General features: G+C 40.9%; 1 protein-coding gene across 5 annotated transcripts in view; it reads left to right on the plus strand.

Moving 5' to 3' along the window:
- ZNF638 (zinc finger protein 638) overlaps window positions 1–13,979 on the plus strand; it is a 72,052-nt gene that overhangs the window by 12,773 nt on the left and 45,300 nt on the right. For all 5 annotated transcript variants that reach the window (XM_074992185.1, XM_074992188.1, XM_074992187.1 and 2 more), the window contains exons 3-7: window positions 5,077–5,138; window positions 6,645–6,683; window positions 10,724–11,025; window positions 11,340–11,656; window positions 13,776–13,922. In XM_074992185.1, the coding sequence (XP_074848286.1) occupies window positions 5,077–5,138; window positions 6,645–6,683; window positions 10,724–11,025; window positions 11,340–11,656; window positions 13,776–13,922 (867 nt within the window). The remainder of the gene's footprint in view (window positions 1–5,076; window positions 5,139–6,644; window positions 6,684–10,723; window positions 11,026–11,339; window positions 11,657–13,775; window positions 13,923–13,979) is intronic.

A 13,979-nucleotide genomic window follows, 5' to 3' on the forward strand; every position in this document is an offset into this window, starting at 1 on the left:
TTTTAAAAACTGCGTGAAAATCATTTTTATCTAAAAACTATTTGCAAAGTAATTCACTGTTGTTATTTGGGAAATGCTTCCACAGAATTTGGGAAAATTCCAAAGATTCTCAAGGTTCCCACTGCCTTGTTTTAAAGGCAGAGTAAATGTGGGAAGGCAGAAGGCACTCAGGAGGTGTTTCTGCACATGTGGGAGTACAAGCGTATTTCAAATAACTTTTTAATGGGCTCCATTGTTTCTAGTTTTAGAATGTGTAAGGTTTTAGTCTATTGAATTTTCAAACCTTAAAAAAACCCGTTTTTGATTAAAATAGAATATTACTTAATGCTGAACACGGTGACAAATTTGGGTTTGTAATTAGTAATCTGCTTTTTAAGGTAACTTATATAGCTGCTTTTCTTAGATGTGAACTACTCAATATCTAGTTCACTTGTCCTTTATAAATTCAAGTAAAATTATTCTTCAGATACTGATGGAGATACAGTTCTTTTAACCTAGGTATGGGCTATAATTTTTTCAGGGTGGTCACTTGATGAATTTTGGGAAGTAGTCAAGGTTTGGCTCTGGGCCCCTGGAAGGGGCATGCCTCCAGGCAGAAAGGGAGGAGCTGGGGCTTAGAAAGAGAGAGCGAGAGACTGTGTGTATCTGGAGCAGAGACTTAGGGGTGTGAGTGAGAGAGCGAGCTGGCTGCTGGAGAAATCCTAGGAACACTACCTCTTTGAGAAGCAATCATGCTGGTCACCATTCATCTATCAGACTGTAATCGTTTTCCTGGATGTCTGTACCCCACACTCCTGTTTTGCAAAGATGGAACGCAAGGGGGACTCCCTGAAATAGCAGTCCTGTCTTGTCATCCCCTCCCGCAAGGGGCTGGAGGATTTTGTGGGCTCTGTCTAGGCTTGCAGTGTCCAATATGGTCACTGCTTGCCACATGTGGTAAATAGGACACTGCATTGTGGCGAATGCATGCACACCTAGCCCATAAGAAACAATAATACTTTGACTTCATTACGTGCCCTCAAGATGACTAGCACAGCCAGCGGGGAACCCCTGCGGGCACTGGTGCTACTTGTGCTGAAAGGGAACACTGCAGGGTGTGGCAAGGATGCGGGCTTGGTATCACGGCCTCTAATGTGTGGGGTCAGGACTGTTATCTGCACACTACTTGCAGGGAACAGCTGGAGCCACGCCACTCCCAGCCACACCAGGGGAGTGGGGGCAGGGGATATTAGAGGCTACATGGGGTTCAAACCCTTTCTGTAGTTAGCCTTTTTCTGCTGCAGTGAGTTGTGTTGCCATACTTCTGTCTGTGATTGTTATGTCACCTCACAGTTTTGTGTGAATTCAAAGGCAGAAGGTATTTATTTTTCCAATATTAGTTAGTTTTGCATGATATAATGTGGCGAATATTGAAAGATGACAACCACAAGAGTGATGAGCTTTGAATTCCTTTTGAACACTGCTCTAGGCTGTTGGGTGGGCTAAAAATGAAGGATTCAGTGTTCAAGAGGTGGCTGTCTGGGAGCAGTCGTGGTTAGAGTGTGGGATCTGGGTGGGAGGGAGGTTGCAGAAGCAGGGTGGGCGTGCAGGGTCTGTAGTAGGGAGGGCAAGAAGTGTGGGGCCTGGTGCAGGTGGGGATGTGGAATCTGAGCAGGGTGTGGGAGCACTTCCCAAGCACAGCTCCCGGGGTGTGGCACAGATGACTCTACAAGGCTCTGCATGCTGCCGGGAAGTGCTCAGATTCCCAGCCATGAGGGTAATGGGAGGCAGTGCCTGCAGGAAGTGCTTCCTTGAAATATGCAGAGTCACTTCCTCCACCCTGTGCAGAGCCACTTCCTCCACCCTGCCAGGCAGAGGCTGAGAGCCAGAACTGGCTTGCAGCTTGCTTTAATCACCTTAGGACTCTCCTTTCCTGCCCCCAGAGTGAGGAGCTGGCCAGCACTAGCTCTCTGTACTGCAGGGGTTTGGTGTGAGGAAGCCCTGAGCCTCATGCAGCAGATCAGGGCAAGCCTTGGAGCATAGATTCCCCACCTCTGCATAGAAAGATCTTGTTCCATCCCTTTTATAGAAAGAAGATCGTTTTTATTTTGCAGGAACTTGTGGGTGGGAGTTGGAGAGTCCTGGGGACCGGGAGAATTAGCCTGGAAATTGAAAGGAATACATTGGAAAGGATTATATGAAGCACAGGTTGAAACTCTCTGGTCCAGCGTGATTTTAGTTAGTTGGATGTCCATTTACCATGGGTGTGGCTATGTTTCCTGTGGTCCCAGAAAGTTTTACAGCCACCAGTCTTGGCTCTCAGTGGTTCTGTGCTGTTGTTTAGTTGTAAGAGTTCAGTAGGCAGAGGAAGTGTTGGTGATGCTGCTAGACAATATTGACCTCATGTGATTCAGCAGATTCTCTCATTTGGCACCAGTCAGGTCCAGAAGGTGTGGGACAAGAGAAGTTCAACCCTGTACCAGGGGGAACTGGAGGCAAGTGGTTAGCTTGTTTGTTAGAAAAGTGTGTGTCACTTTTTTTGCCTCTAGTTAATGCTAATTGGTTTGATTGTTACAGAAAGGCTAAGAAACAAAGTGGCTTCTTTATATCCCTCCCTGAAAGGGAGTGATCCTTTTTGTCACCTGGGATCAGAAAGAAGATGGTGTGTCTTTCCCTCTTATTTTCACTGATTAAAAAACTGGAGTTTACATTGATTAGAAAAGGTGCTCAGCCTGGGAACATTTTATTTTTACAGTAAGAAAAATTCATGGGGATATTTGAAAAAATAGTTTATTAAAATAGCTTTGTAATTTAGTTTAGCTTGCAGTTTTTAAGTAAGTATGCTTTGTTCTGCATGCCATTCTGCCGTCAATTATGGCTGTTTTTGTTTCTGAATCAAGTATTTTTGTTCCTGAACCAATATAATATTTGAGAGAATATTTTTTAATAAAATAATCTTTATTTTGGCAAAACAAGTGTTAGTAATGCAAAGATATTTTAATAGTAATGTACAAGTATTACTGTGCACTTGAATCTTTGACTCTTCAGAATGTTTTAGAAACATTAGTAATGAATTATTTCAACACCTGTCAGAGACTTAAACTAAAGTTTCCTATAGTTTTTTAAAAAAACAAAACAACTTTTTTACCGATTTTAAATAGAAATACATTTTCAAGGCTTGAATGTCTTTAGTTTGTACTTCATTCTGTTTTGTTATGTGCATAGATCTGAGAAGTGAGGTACTGTTTGGTAACCAGATTTGCTGTGCAACTTCAGAGGGACAGGTCTGGCTAAGGACAGTGTTATTCGAATGTCCCTTTTTGTGGCTTTTAAAGATAAAAGCCATTATAAATACTTTTGCACCATCATAACTACTTTGGGATGTGGAGAGGGACAGACCAGTATTCTAAAATTTTGGACAGTCTGACTTAATATTATATGTAAAATGTGGAATATGTTTGAAAAATAATATATATTCTACCAGTAACTCTGTTCTTGCAGCAAGGAATTCCAGGGACTTTGTCAACATGGGACTTCAGTTTAATTGATTTTAAAACTTATTTTCATCCTGTTGCAAAATTGCTTTTACATTAAAATTTTGCTGTTTTTAAAACTTCACCTGCTTAGTTGTAACATGTAATTGTTTAAAAACCATTATTAAAAAGGGATGGAAATTGGCTTTCGGGAACTTTTCATTTGGATTTGTGAACACCTCAGAACATGACAAGCTTGGGCCCATAAGATCTGTCTGTACTGTCAAACTGACCCTTGTTACCAGTATTTTCTGCAAAAGGTAGGTCAGTTTGGTAGTACAGTAAGCTCTCACTATAGCGGCCTAATACGGGGAGAAGGTTGTCCGCTATTCCCAAAAGTCCATTATATGCAAGGGTTTACTGCCAACCCATCCCTGCTAGGCTCCCTCAACCTCCTCCTCAGGAAAAATAAAATCCTGCCACTAACCAGAGCCATCGCTGATGGAGGAATAGCTGTGGCTCACTGCACGTGGCTGGGAGTGCCTCAGTGTATGTGGCCAGAGGCACTACCGCATGGACTGGAGGAGCTGCCGCCATGTATGCATAATGGTTCCAGCAGAGGAGGTGGCAGCTCCCCCCAGCTGCGCTAGTGGTAAGTCTCTTTAACTTTTTTGAGGGGGAGGGATGATTTTACAGACCCCAGTGGGCTTCAAGAACAGCAGGGGGGTAATGTCAGTTATTCCTGAAGTCCACTAAAACAGGGTGCATAAAATTGAGGGTTTACGGTATAGATTGGGCAATGACTTTCTGCCCTAATATTGCAAACCTTAACTAGTCTCATTTGACCTACTCATGTGGTCTTAACTTTGCGCACAGAAGGGTTTGCAGGTGTGGAGCCTTTCATTCATTGTCTGTCTAGGCTGTGGTGTCACAGCTATTAATTTCCAGCCAAAAGTTCCCAACTATAAATTAAAAAAACATTTCAGTGTTAACACATGATAAAATTCTTTCTCTCTCTCAAAGTAAACTGAGAGAAGTTTAATTTTTTTTACCATGTATTTGAATGCATTAGTAAAAATGAATATTTTAAAATTTTGTTCTTGAATTTGAGGCATTAATATAATGTCATAGCCCTTGCTAGCTAATGTCTTAAAATTGCATGTATCTTTTTTGAAATTGTATAGTTTCTCAGTTTATCAAATTTTTTTGAGTGTAAGTGACCTATTCTCAACATTTTTAGATATCTAATAGTCTTACACAAAACCTGTTGTTAAAGATATTTTTCAGTTAAGTAATGATGTCTGAAACCACTGACGTTTTTGAAGCAAATGAATTGCTGACAAGTTTATTCAGTGCATTATTTCTACGTAACTTCTGCTAACAACTTCACTTGTATGTATGTGTTTTGGTTACCATATTTAATGTGATCTTTAACTTTTTTTATTTTTAGTGTAAAGTGTAGTAGCTTAAGATGAGAAGGGTGAACTAAACATCAGGTCTGTTGTAACTAAAATTTTACCAGTGATCGAAGACACATTAGAAAAACTTGCTGTATGTTAATTTTGGACAAATTTTGGTATAATACATTAATCAAACTTCTGTGGATCTCTCTTTCCTCCAACAGGATTGGATTCAGCATCAGAATAATCCTGCTCACCTTGAGAGCTGCCGTCAGTTACGTCAACAGTAAGAAATTTCTGTTATTTGTATATGCATTTATGCTGGGGTGAGGAATGGCTCTTGTCTTGGCTGGATCTGGCCTGTGAAGCTTCAGGCTCCCCTTTTTCCCAGCCCTTCTCAGGAGTGCAAGCTGGTGCTCCAGCCATGAAGGGGATGCCATGTCTGGAGCTCCATTTTTGGCCAGCTTGAGCTGCTGCAAAGAGGAGGTGGGGGTATCCTGAGCCTTGTGGGCCCAATCCATGTAAGATGAGGGCTGAATAGAACCTGCAGGCTCTGCCTGGCAGAGGGAAGCAACTCGTAGTACAGCGCAGTGTTCTGTTCAGGCAGGGCCCCCCTTCACTTCCATTTTACCAAATTGTGGCCAATGGGAGTGGCCAGGGAGCGGAGCTGTCAGGGAGCACTTCCCTGCCCCATGTAGAGCTGTGTAGAGCCCCTCCCCCAAGCAGCGTAAGGTAGATGCCCACCCCTCTGTCCCCTGCCCCTTCATTCCAGACCCTGCATCCTTAAACCCTTGTTGCACCCTTCCTCTTGCCCAGGTCTCCCATCCCTGCTCCCTCACACCTGCACACCACTTCTGCACCCCTTTCCATATCCCTACTCCTGAATCCTCCCTCTCACCCAGATGCCCCACTCCCCTCCTCAATTCCACCTCCCATGCAGACCCACTCCCCAAGCTTACTCCTCCTGTACCTGCCTCTTGCCCAGACACCATATCCACATCCCAGATGCTCCAACCCAGAGCCTAGTGACGACCCACAAAATCTACTAGCCCTAGCCTTCCTAGGCTCTGGGGTAGAACTTGAAGACAGTCCAGTGAATGTCTTATTTTTGCTTCTCATTTGGGGGCCATGTGTGGGAGTGCATTTATTTATTTATTTTCCTGCTCATTTGCATGTGGCCTTCACTGATTTTTCTGTGGGTCAGTGGCCCCTAACCCAAAAAGCATCTCAATCCCTGATAAATACAGTAGCAATGTAGTGCAGATTATCACTGTGACATTTTTTATTATGATATGTATCAGTCATTCTTTCTTGTTGTGGGTGATTATAGTTTAAGCTAACATTAGATTCTTCGTTATTGCTGCTCCAGGACTTGATCTGCATAACTTATTATAGTGAAAATAAGTTAGGAATGTGACTACAAAATATTATACAGGTTGAACCTCTCTAGCTGGGCGCACATTCATCTGGTAACATGCATAATCCAGCATAATTTAGTTAGCCATATGACCACTTACCATGGTGGTGGACAAGTTTCCTGTGGTCCCATAAAGTTTGTTTTCAACCACCAGTCCTGACTCAGTATTCTGTGCTGTTGTTTAGCTCTAATTTACCCCTAAATGTTTTGTAAAAGCCCAGTAAGCAGGAGATATGTTGGTAATACTGCTGGGCAGTATTGAGCTCCTGTGGTTTGGCACTTTTCAGGTCTTTAGGGTGCTAGACTTCAACTTGCATTGAGTAGTTCAGATAACAGATTCAACCAGGTGCATTAAATGTTTTATTTTTGAAACAGGTACCCTGATTGGAATCCAGAGGCCCATTCTTCAAAAAGGTAACTTTGAGAAATGAGGCAATTTTCGGTTACTCCAACAATAAGAAATGCAATAGTGGTATGCTTTTCCTTAATCTGGTTTGCTGCTATGGTGCGTGTATTTTTACTGTGTAATTGTAATAAATGAGGGCTTATGTTTTGCCATAGGTTCTCTATACATCTGTACTAGTGTTGGCTACTGTTTCAAAGAAGAGCACAAGGCTGTGGGAACAGTCTCAAGAGAAGCATGGAGATCAGGGCTGTCTTACTCAAGACTAGATGCTTTCTGAGCAGATACGCTGTAGTCAAGCAAAAGTTATTGGTTCCATAGATAGTATATTGTTACTGCATGTGGCCTATACAGAAGGTCAGATGAGATCTAATAGTTTTTTCTGACCTTAAAATCTGTGCATGCATGAATTTTGAAGCCACTTTCTTTGAAAATACAAGCTGCTGTCTCTACGTTTTTGTTTCTGGATTAATTCTATTTCAGCAAAAATCAGAATATTCTATTCAGAATTTCATATATTTTTAACTTGTGTATAAATCAGGAAAGATGAATAATTTATCTGATTACTAAAATTGGCCTGTGCCTTATAAGTGACATGTTTGCAATTGCCATGAAATTGATATTTACTGGCCTTGGTGATAGTGGAGAAATATATGTAATATATCTTGATTTTAGTAAGGCTTTCAGCATAGATCCACATGACATTCTCATGAGCAAATTAGGGAAATGTGATCTAGATGAACTTATATGATGGGATTTCTATTTGGTCCATTGATCAAACATTATCAATTGTTCACTGTCAAGCTGAGAGGATGTACCAAATGGGATATCATAGGTGTCAGTCCTGCAACTGGGGGAAGGGAGTAGCTTAGTGGTTAGAGCATGGGCCTTGTAAACTGAGGGTTGAGAGATCAGTCCTTGAGGGGTGGCCTTTCAAGGGTCCAGGGCAGGTTGATGTGGGGGGAAGAAATCTGTTGGGGATGGCGGTAGGTCATGCTGTGAGGGCAGGGGACTTGACTCAATGACCTCTTGAGGTCCCTTCCAGGTCTATTATATTTTTATTAATGATTTGGATAATGGACTGGAAATTATGCTTATAAACCTTGTGGATGCAGAGCTGGGAAGGTTGCAAGCACTTAGAGAACACAATTTGAGTTCAAGATGACTGACACATTGAAGGACTTCACTTGTGATCGAAAACTCAAATACACAACTACAAAGTGGGAATAAGCAGCTGTACAGTAGTACTTTTGAAAAGCAGCTGGGAATTATAGTTCATCACAAATTGAATACAAGGCAGCATTGATGCATTTGTGGAAAAAGCTAATATTCTGGGGCCTATTAACAGGCGAGTTGTGTGAAACACATGGAAGGTAATTTTCCATTTCGGCTTGGCACTGCTGAGGCCTCAACTGGAGCAGTGTGTCTTGTTCTGGGGGGGGCCAAACTTTAAGAAGGATGTGGTTAAATTACAGAAAGGTTAGAGGACAGCAACAAGTAATAAAAGGCATTAGAAACCCTGACCTGTGAGGGACAGCTGAACAAACTGGGAATGTTTAGTTGTGAAGGAAAACAGACTGAAACTGTTTGTTTTCAAATATGTTGAACTGTTTAAAGAACTGTGATCATTTGCTGTCCATGTCTGTCCACTGAAGGTAGGACAGTAGTAACAAAATTAATCTGCAGCAAGTGAGAATTATATTATGAAAATCTTTCTAATTATAAGCACAATTAATCTTTAGAGAATGCTTTCAAGGGAGGCCGTAGAATCCCTGTGTAATTGGAGATTTTTAAGAACAGGTTGGACTAACCTTCTGTCAGGGAAAATTACTGATAACAGACCTAGTGCACAGGCACCTTTTTAAAATGCTTTGATTTTGTCTGAGACTACATATGTCTAAGTTTTGAAATATTGAGTGGAGAGAAGATGTGTGAAAACTTAAAGTGGATGTTAAGGATTTGAGTGTTGACGTTGTGCCCAGTGCAACACAGAACAAAGAAAAGCTTCCTGCCTCTAAGAACTTCTCAAACATTAGATAGCAGTGCTTGGGGTGAGGGATTATTAGTCTTAAGGGTGTGCAAAATTTTATTTTTAGTGAGGATGGGTGTTTTTAACATCTGTCATGGTAACACGGGTCAGGTCTGAGCAACTGCGTGTAGCATTCTATATCCTGTCTCTTAGACACAGAGTTGCTAGCTATCAGAGAGGTAGCTGTGTTAGTCTGTAGCTTTGAGAACAACAAAAAATTTTGTGGAACCTTATAGACTGACAGATATTTTGGAGCATAAGCTTTCGTGGGCAAAGACCCGCTTCATCAGATGCGTGGGGGGGAGGTGGTTTCAGTGGGGTATTTAAAGAGTGGGGTCCCAGTAAAGGGGGAGGGCCAGAGCTGACAAGGTCTATTCAGCAAGGTGGAAATGGCCCAGTATCAACAGTAGTTCTCCAAAACAAGTCAGATCAGATGGGGATGTGAGCCATTGTCAGCGTTCGATGCTGACAATGGCTCACATCCCCCTGTCTAATCTGACTTATGCTCCAAAATATCTGTTAGTCTGTAAGGTGCCACAAGACTTTTTGTTGTTCTCAGGGTTGCTAACTGTTTTCCAAGGGCCTGGATGCCTTACTTGTGCATTGTTCCCAGTTCAGTAATAGTTACTGAATTTTCCATCTGCACTGAAGTGTTATCTTCTACTTAACAACTGTTGTTGGTCTATGTAATGTAAAAACTGTTTTTTTCAGTAGAGGTAAGAGTAATAAGGTTTGATTTTTATAGGTTGCCTTACTCTAATTTCCAGTTCCACTAAGATGAACACACAGAACACAGCCTTACACTGAAGTGATAACTTCTTTACTTTTGTCTCCTGCTACATTGCCGTCCTATTCCTCCCCTTTTCATCTTGCACTTGCTCCTTCCACATTTATTTCAACTAGGCTAGATATAGGAGTTACTGGTAAAATTCTTGTGTAATGTAGAGAGTCAGACCAGATTTTAATGGTGTCTTCTGGTTTTCAGACCTGTGATTGTTCAGTCACCTTTCAGTTTTTAGAGGCTGATCAGTCCGTCCTGGACTTCCTGTTCTTCCTTTGGCTTTTGTGGCAGATCTATCAAGGTTCTTTTGTTTCTGACTGCTTTCATTGGTTCCTCAGGTGGTCCTTCTTTAACCCCTTCCCCCCAGCAAAGGTTTTGTTCTCCATTATGCCCTTTGGCAACTGTATCAGTTCACTCACATTTAGGTAAAAACAAAAAAGCAGTCAAGTAGCACTTTAAAGACTAACAAAATAATTTATTAGGTGAGCTTTCATGGGACAGACCCACTTCTTCAGATCTCGCCCAATAAATTATTTTGTTAGTCTTTAAAGTGCTACTTGTCTGCTTTTTTGTTTTGGTAGTATATAGAATAGCACGGCTTTCTCGCTGTGACATTTAGGTAGCATCTGTTTGCAGCTATTACACATCAGTCCTGATACATAGTCTTTGTGCATTCCCATGTAACTGACAGTGGGCATATTGTCCTGTTTTTCCCATCACTAAACTCAGTTTCAGCATAGTCAAAACAAATACTTATTTCTGATGGGCCCTCTTCTCCTCCTCTTTCTGTTGTTGACAGCACCACTGTATTTCTTGTTTTATTCTCAATACATCATATTTTTTTAGTTTCCTCTCCTTCTCCCTTCAGAGGTTGCCACCTCTGTCTTATATCAGAGAGGTAGCCATGTTAGTCTGTCTCTTCAAAAACAGGTAGTAGTCCTGTGGCACCTTATAGATTAACATATTTTGGAGCATAAGCTTTCATGGGCAAAGATCCGTTTCATCTTAGTTATCTCTGTTTGATTAGTTGTTTCTGCCACTCTCTTAGTTATCTCCGTTCAGTTCCCACTGCTTAAATTCTTTTAAGGAATTTGTGTTGCTGGAGTTTGAAGCACACATACTCCTACTCCAGTTTTAGTCCTATTTCATGAGTCTATTTCAATAGTGTTTTAAATTGATCCTTTTAAAATTAGATAAGGAACTGTTTTGGATAAACTGGTCACCTGTCTTTTGTTTCACAGAAATGAAGGCGACAGAAAGGAAAATCAGACCCCAAAGAGACGTTCCAGCTCTGGTAGCCCAGGACGTAGGCATTCGAGAGGATCAGGCTCTGGTCACATTCTTCGCCGATCCCGATCCAGGAGTCCTGGCCGTTTCAGGCTAGCTAGACCGAGAAGTCGAAGTCCAAGACAAATACGTCGTCTTAGCCCTAGATACAGATCCAGGTCACCACAACGATCCAGAAATCCTCTCAGGTCTAGTCCACGACCCCAACGATCTGCTAGCAATGAATGGACATCAAGAAGGACAGCTAGATCTCCAGGTAAGTAGATGGATATTGCAGCTTTGTAATACTGCACACTTTTAAGACTGGAAACTGTTGTCTGCTTCCCTTATCCAAGCTATAAATGCTATAAAGAGCACAGGTAAAGTTAGTTTTTGATGCAGTTTTACAGCACTTTTAAAAAAGCAAAACAAACTTGATTAAAGATATTAGGTTCCATTCTCTTTTTCACATTTTTCCTTTACATTTTTGCAAATGATCAGATTTGTTTAGATAAAGCAGTGTCTTACAACCAACAACCTACTGCAGTATAGAAATAATGTTTTTCTTTTTCATGGCCTTGGATACTGCAGTAAAAAGTTGGGGAGCCAGTTTTTCTGCAGAGTCCAACAAACAGAAATCCCTTCAAGCAGCTGGACAGGGGTCTTCAGGAATAGGAAAAGTATCACCTGCACGAGGGATTTCAGGGCCTGGGAAGATATCTGGAACTATGAAAAAGCCACTGAGTGCTGCAGGTCATCACAGGACTTTAAAGAAAGATTTGTCATCTGTGCCTGGCTCAGCTACTTCTAAAATGAAATCAGAAACTGTTGATGCTGAAGAAGAGAGAGACACGAGCCTTGATGAGAAAGCTACAAAGGAAACAAGTGTTCCTCGTCCTTATAACAGGGTCAGTGGTTTTGCATTTTTCATTGTGGTTTTGAGAATTTGGCTAATACATCTCATCTTGTGAGACATTATTTGGAAAAGGGTGTAAGTGTTCCCTTTAAAGAGCTTTTTGTTGGCTTTGTAAACCAGAGATTGTAATCTAAATATAGCAGTTTGGTATTTTGTTAATGAACTTGATAAGCAGTACTGAAACACGATATATTGAAAACTGAAAATTTTTTAGGAGACGTTGGTCATTCTGGCCATTGACTTAGACAGCTTTCCTAGCACGAATTCATTTGTCTGGTCTTAGAAATGAGAATAGGGCAGTATTGACCAATTAATAGGCATTTCTGGGTGTGTGTTTCAATACTATCTGATCCATAGTGCTTATTCATTTATGTATTAACAATGAGAGAGAGAATACTACTTTATCCTGCCTGTTTAGGTTATAAATTATTCTGGAGGTCTGTTTCTTACCATGTGTACAAACCAGTACTTAGCACAATAGGGCCTTAGTCTCAGTTGGGGCCTCGAGACACTACTGTAATACACATTTTATGGATACAGAGCCGAGGCAGGAGAGAGCAAATTATTTACTGATGCACGCATAGTAATCCTATGGTAAAGACAGGAATTGAGCCCAGATCTTGTGTCCCAGTGGAATATTTTAACCATATGACCTCTGTGCTCATAAATTTGTTGGTCGGCACCTAAAACCACCTATAAATCAGTATGTGCTATCTGCAGATTTTTTTTACACTTACTACTGTGTGGATATAGTCAAGCTGCTAGAAGCAGGTGTGTTCCCTTCACCAAAGTATATAAAAAAGAGAACATTGTATCTTTCTAAACAGAATACATGCAAATGAAATAGTGTCTGTGTTTTACTGAAAAGGAACTTTAAGGACCGCCTGCAGAGGGAGAGTGTGGAACTCTCTTATATTCAAATTTGACAGATTAACACATGGTTTGAACTGGAACAGCAATTACCTGGGCCATTATAAGGACTCTTTTTACATACTTTGCTTTATCTGACTCTTGACTTCCCCCCTTCCTACCACCCCTCTGCTCTTCTGATTTGTCCACCTTGATTACACTTTTTCTGATTTGTCTACCTTGATAACAATTTTTGGTTCTCTGTGCCTTAAATATTGCGTCTGTTCTGGTATGGCTATGGTCTGAAGAAGTGGGTCTGTCCCACGAAAGCTCACCACCTAATAATTTAAAAAAAAAAAAAAAAAAAAAAAAAAGCAGTCAAGTAGCACTTCAAAGACTAGCAAAATAGTTTATTAGGTGAGCATTCGTGGGACAGGCCCACTTCTTCAGACCATAGCCAGACCAGAATGGACTCAATATTTAAGGCACAGAGAACCAAAAATAGTAAGCAAGGAGGACAAATCAGAGAGTGGAGGGGTGGGGGGGAAGGTCAAGAATTAGATTGACGAGCCTGTAGGGGCTCGTCTGCATACTTGGCTCAATCTAATTCTTGACCTTCCCCCACACCCCTCCACTCTCTGATTTGCTCACCTTGATTATCTTTTTCTGATTTGTCCTCGTTGCTTACTGTTTTTGGTTCTCTATGCCTTAAATATTGAGTCTGTTCTGGTATGGCTATGGTCTGAAGAAGTGGGTCTTTCCCACGAAAGCTCACCTAATAAACTATTTTGCTAGTCTTTAAAGTGCTACTTGACTGCTTTTTGTTTTGATAGTGTATAGACTAGCATGGCTTCCTCTCTGTTCCTAATAATTTAGTTAGTCTGTAAAGTGCTACTGGACTGCCTTTTTGTTTCAAATGAAACTAATATTTTTAAACTGTGAAATTCTTTATGCACCATAAGACCAAACAACGTAAAAGGATTTAAAAACTTTATAACACTTGAAAAACTAATTGTCCTGATATTCAAAGTGGGTCATAATGTTGCATTATAATATGGTCCCTTAGTGTGTTTTACACCTAAGCTTCAAAAAATTACTCACTTAGGGGAAAAAAGGGAGGGTGCGTTACTTTTTTGGCACTTTTAATACTAGACTAAACTTATAAGTTTGTCTGTTTTGAAACTTGGAATGATTTTCATTAAAAGCTTCCCCCCCCACCCAATGTGTTGCTTAGAAAAGAGTTGACTGTTTGTTATTTACAGCTGCTGCGAGAGAAACTTTTGAGTTGTGGCACAGTTCTTCATATATCAGATTTGCCGGATGATGGCTTTTCAGATCAAGACATAAAAAAAATTGTTCAACCATTTGGTAAAGTTAGTGACCTCTTGGTTCTTCGCTCTAGAAATGAGGTGAGCTATATTCTAATGTTCCTATTGCTATTTGGCATCTGTATGTCATACTTGGTA

Source organism: Carettochelys insculpta, chromosome 4, assembly GCF_033958435.1.
Source record: "Carettochelys insculpta isolate YL-2023 chromosome 4, ASM3395843v1, whole genome shotgun sequence".
Lineage (NCBI taxonomy): Eukaryota > Metazoa > Chordata > Testudines > Carettochelyidae > Carettochelys > Carettochelys insculpta.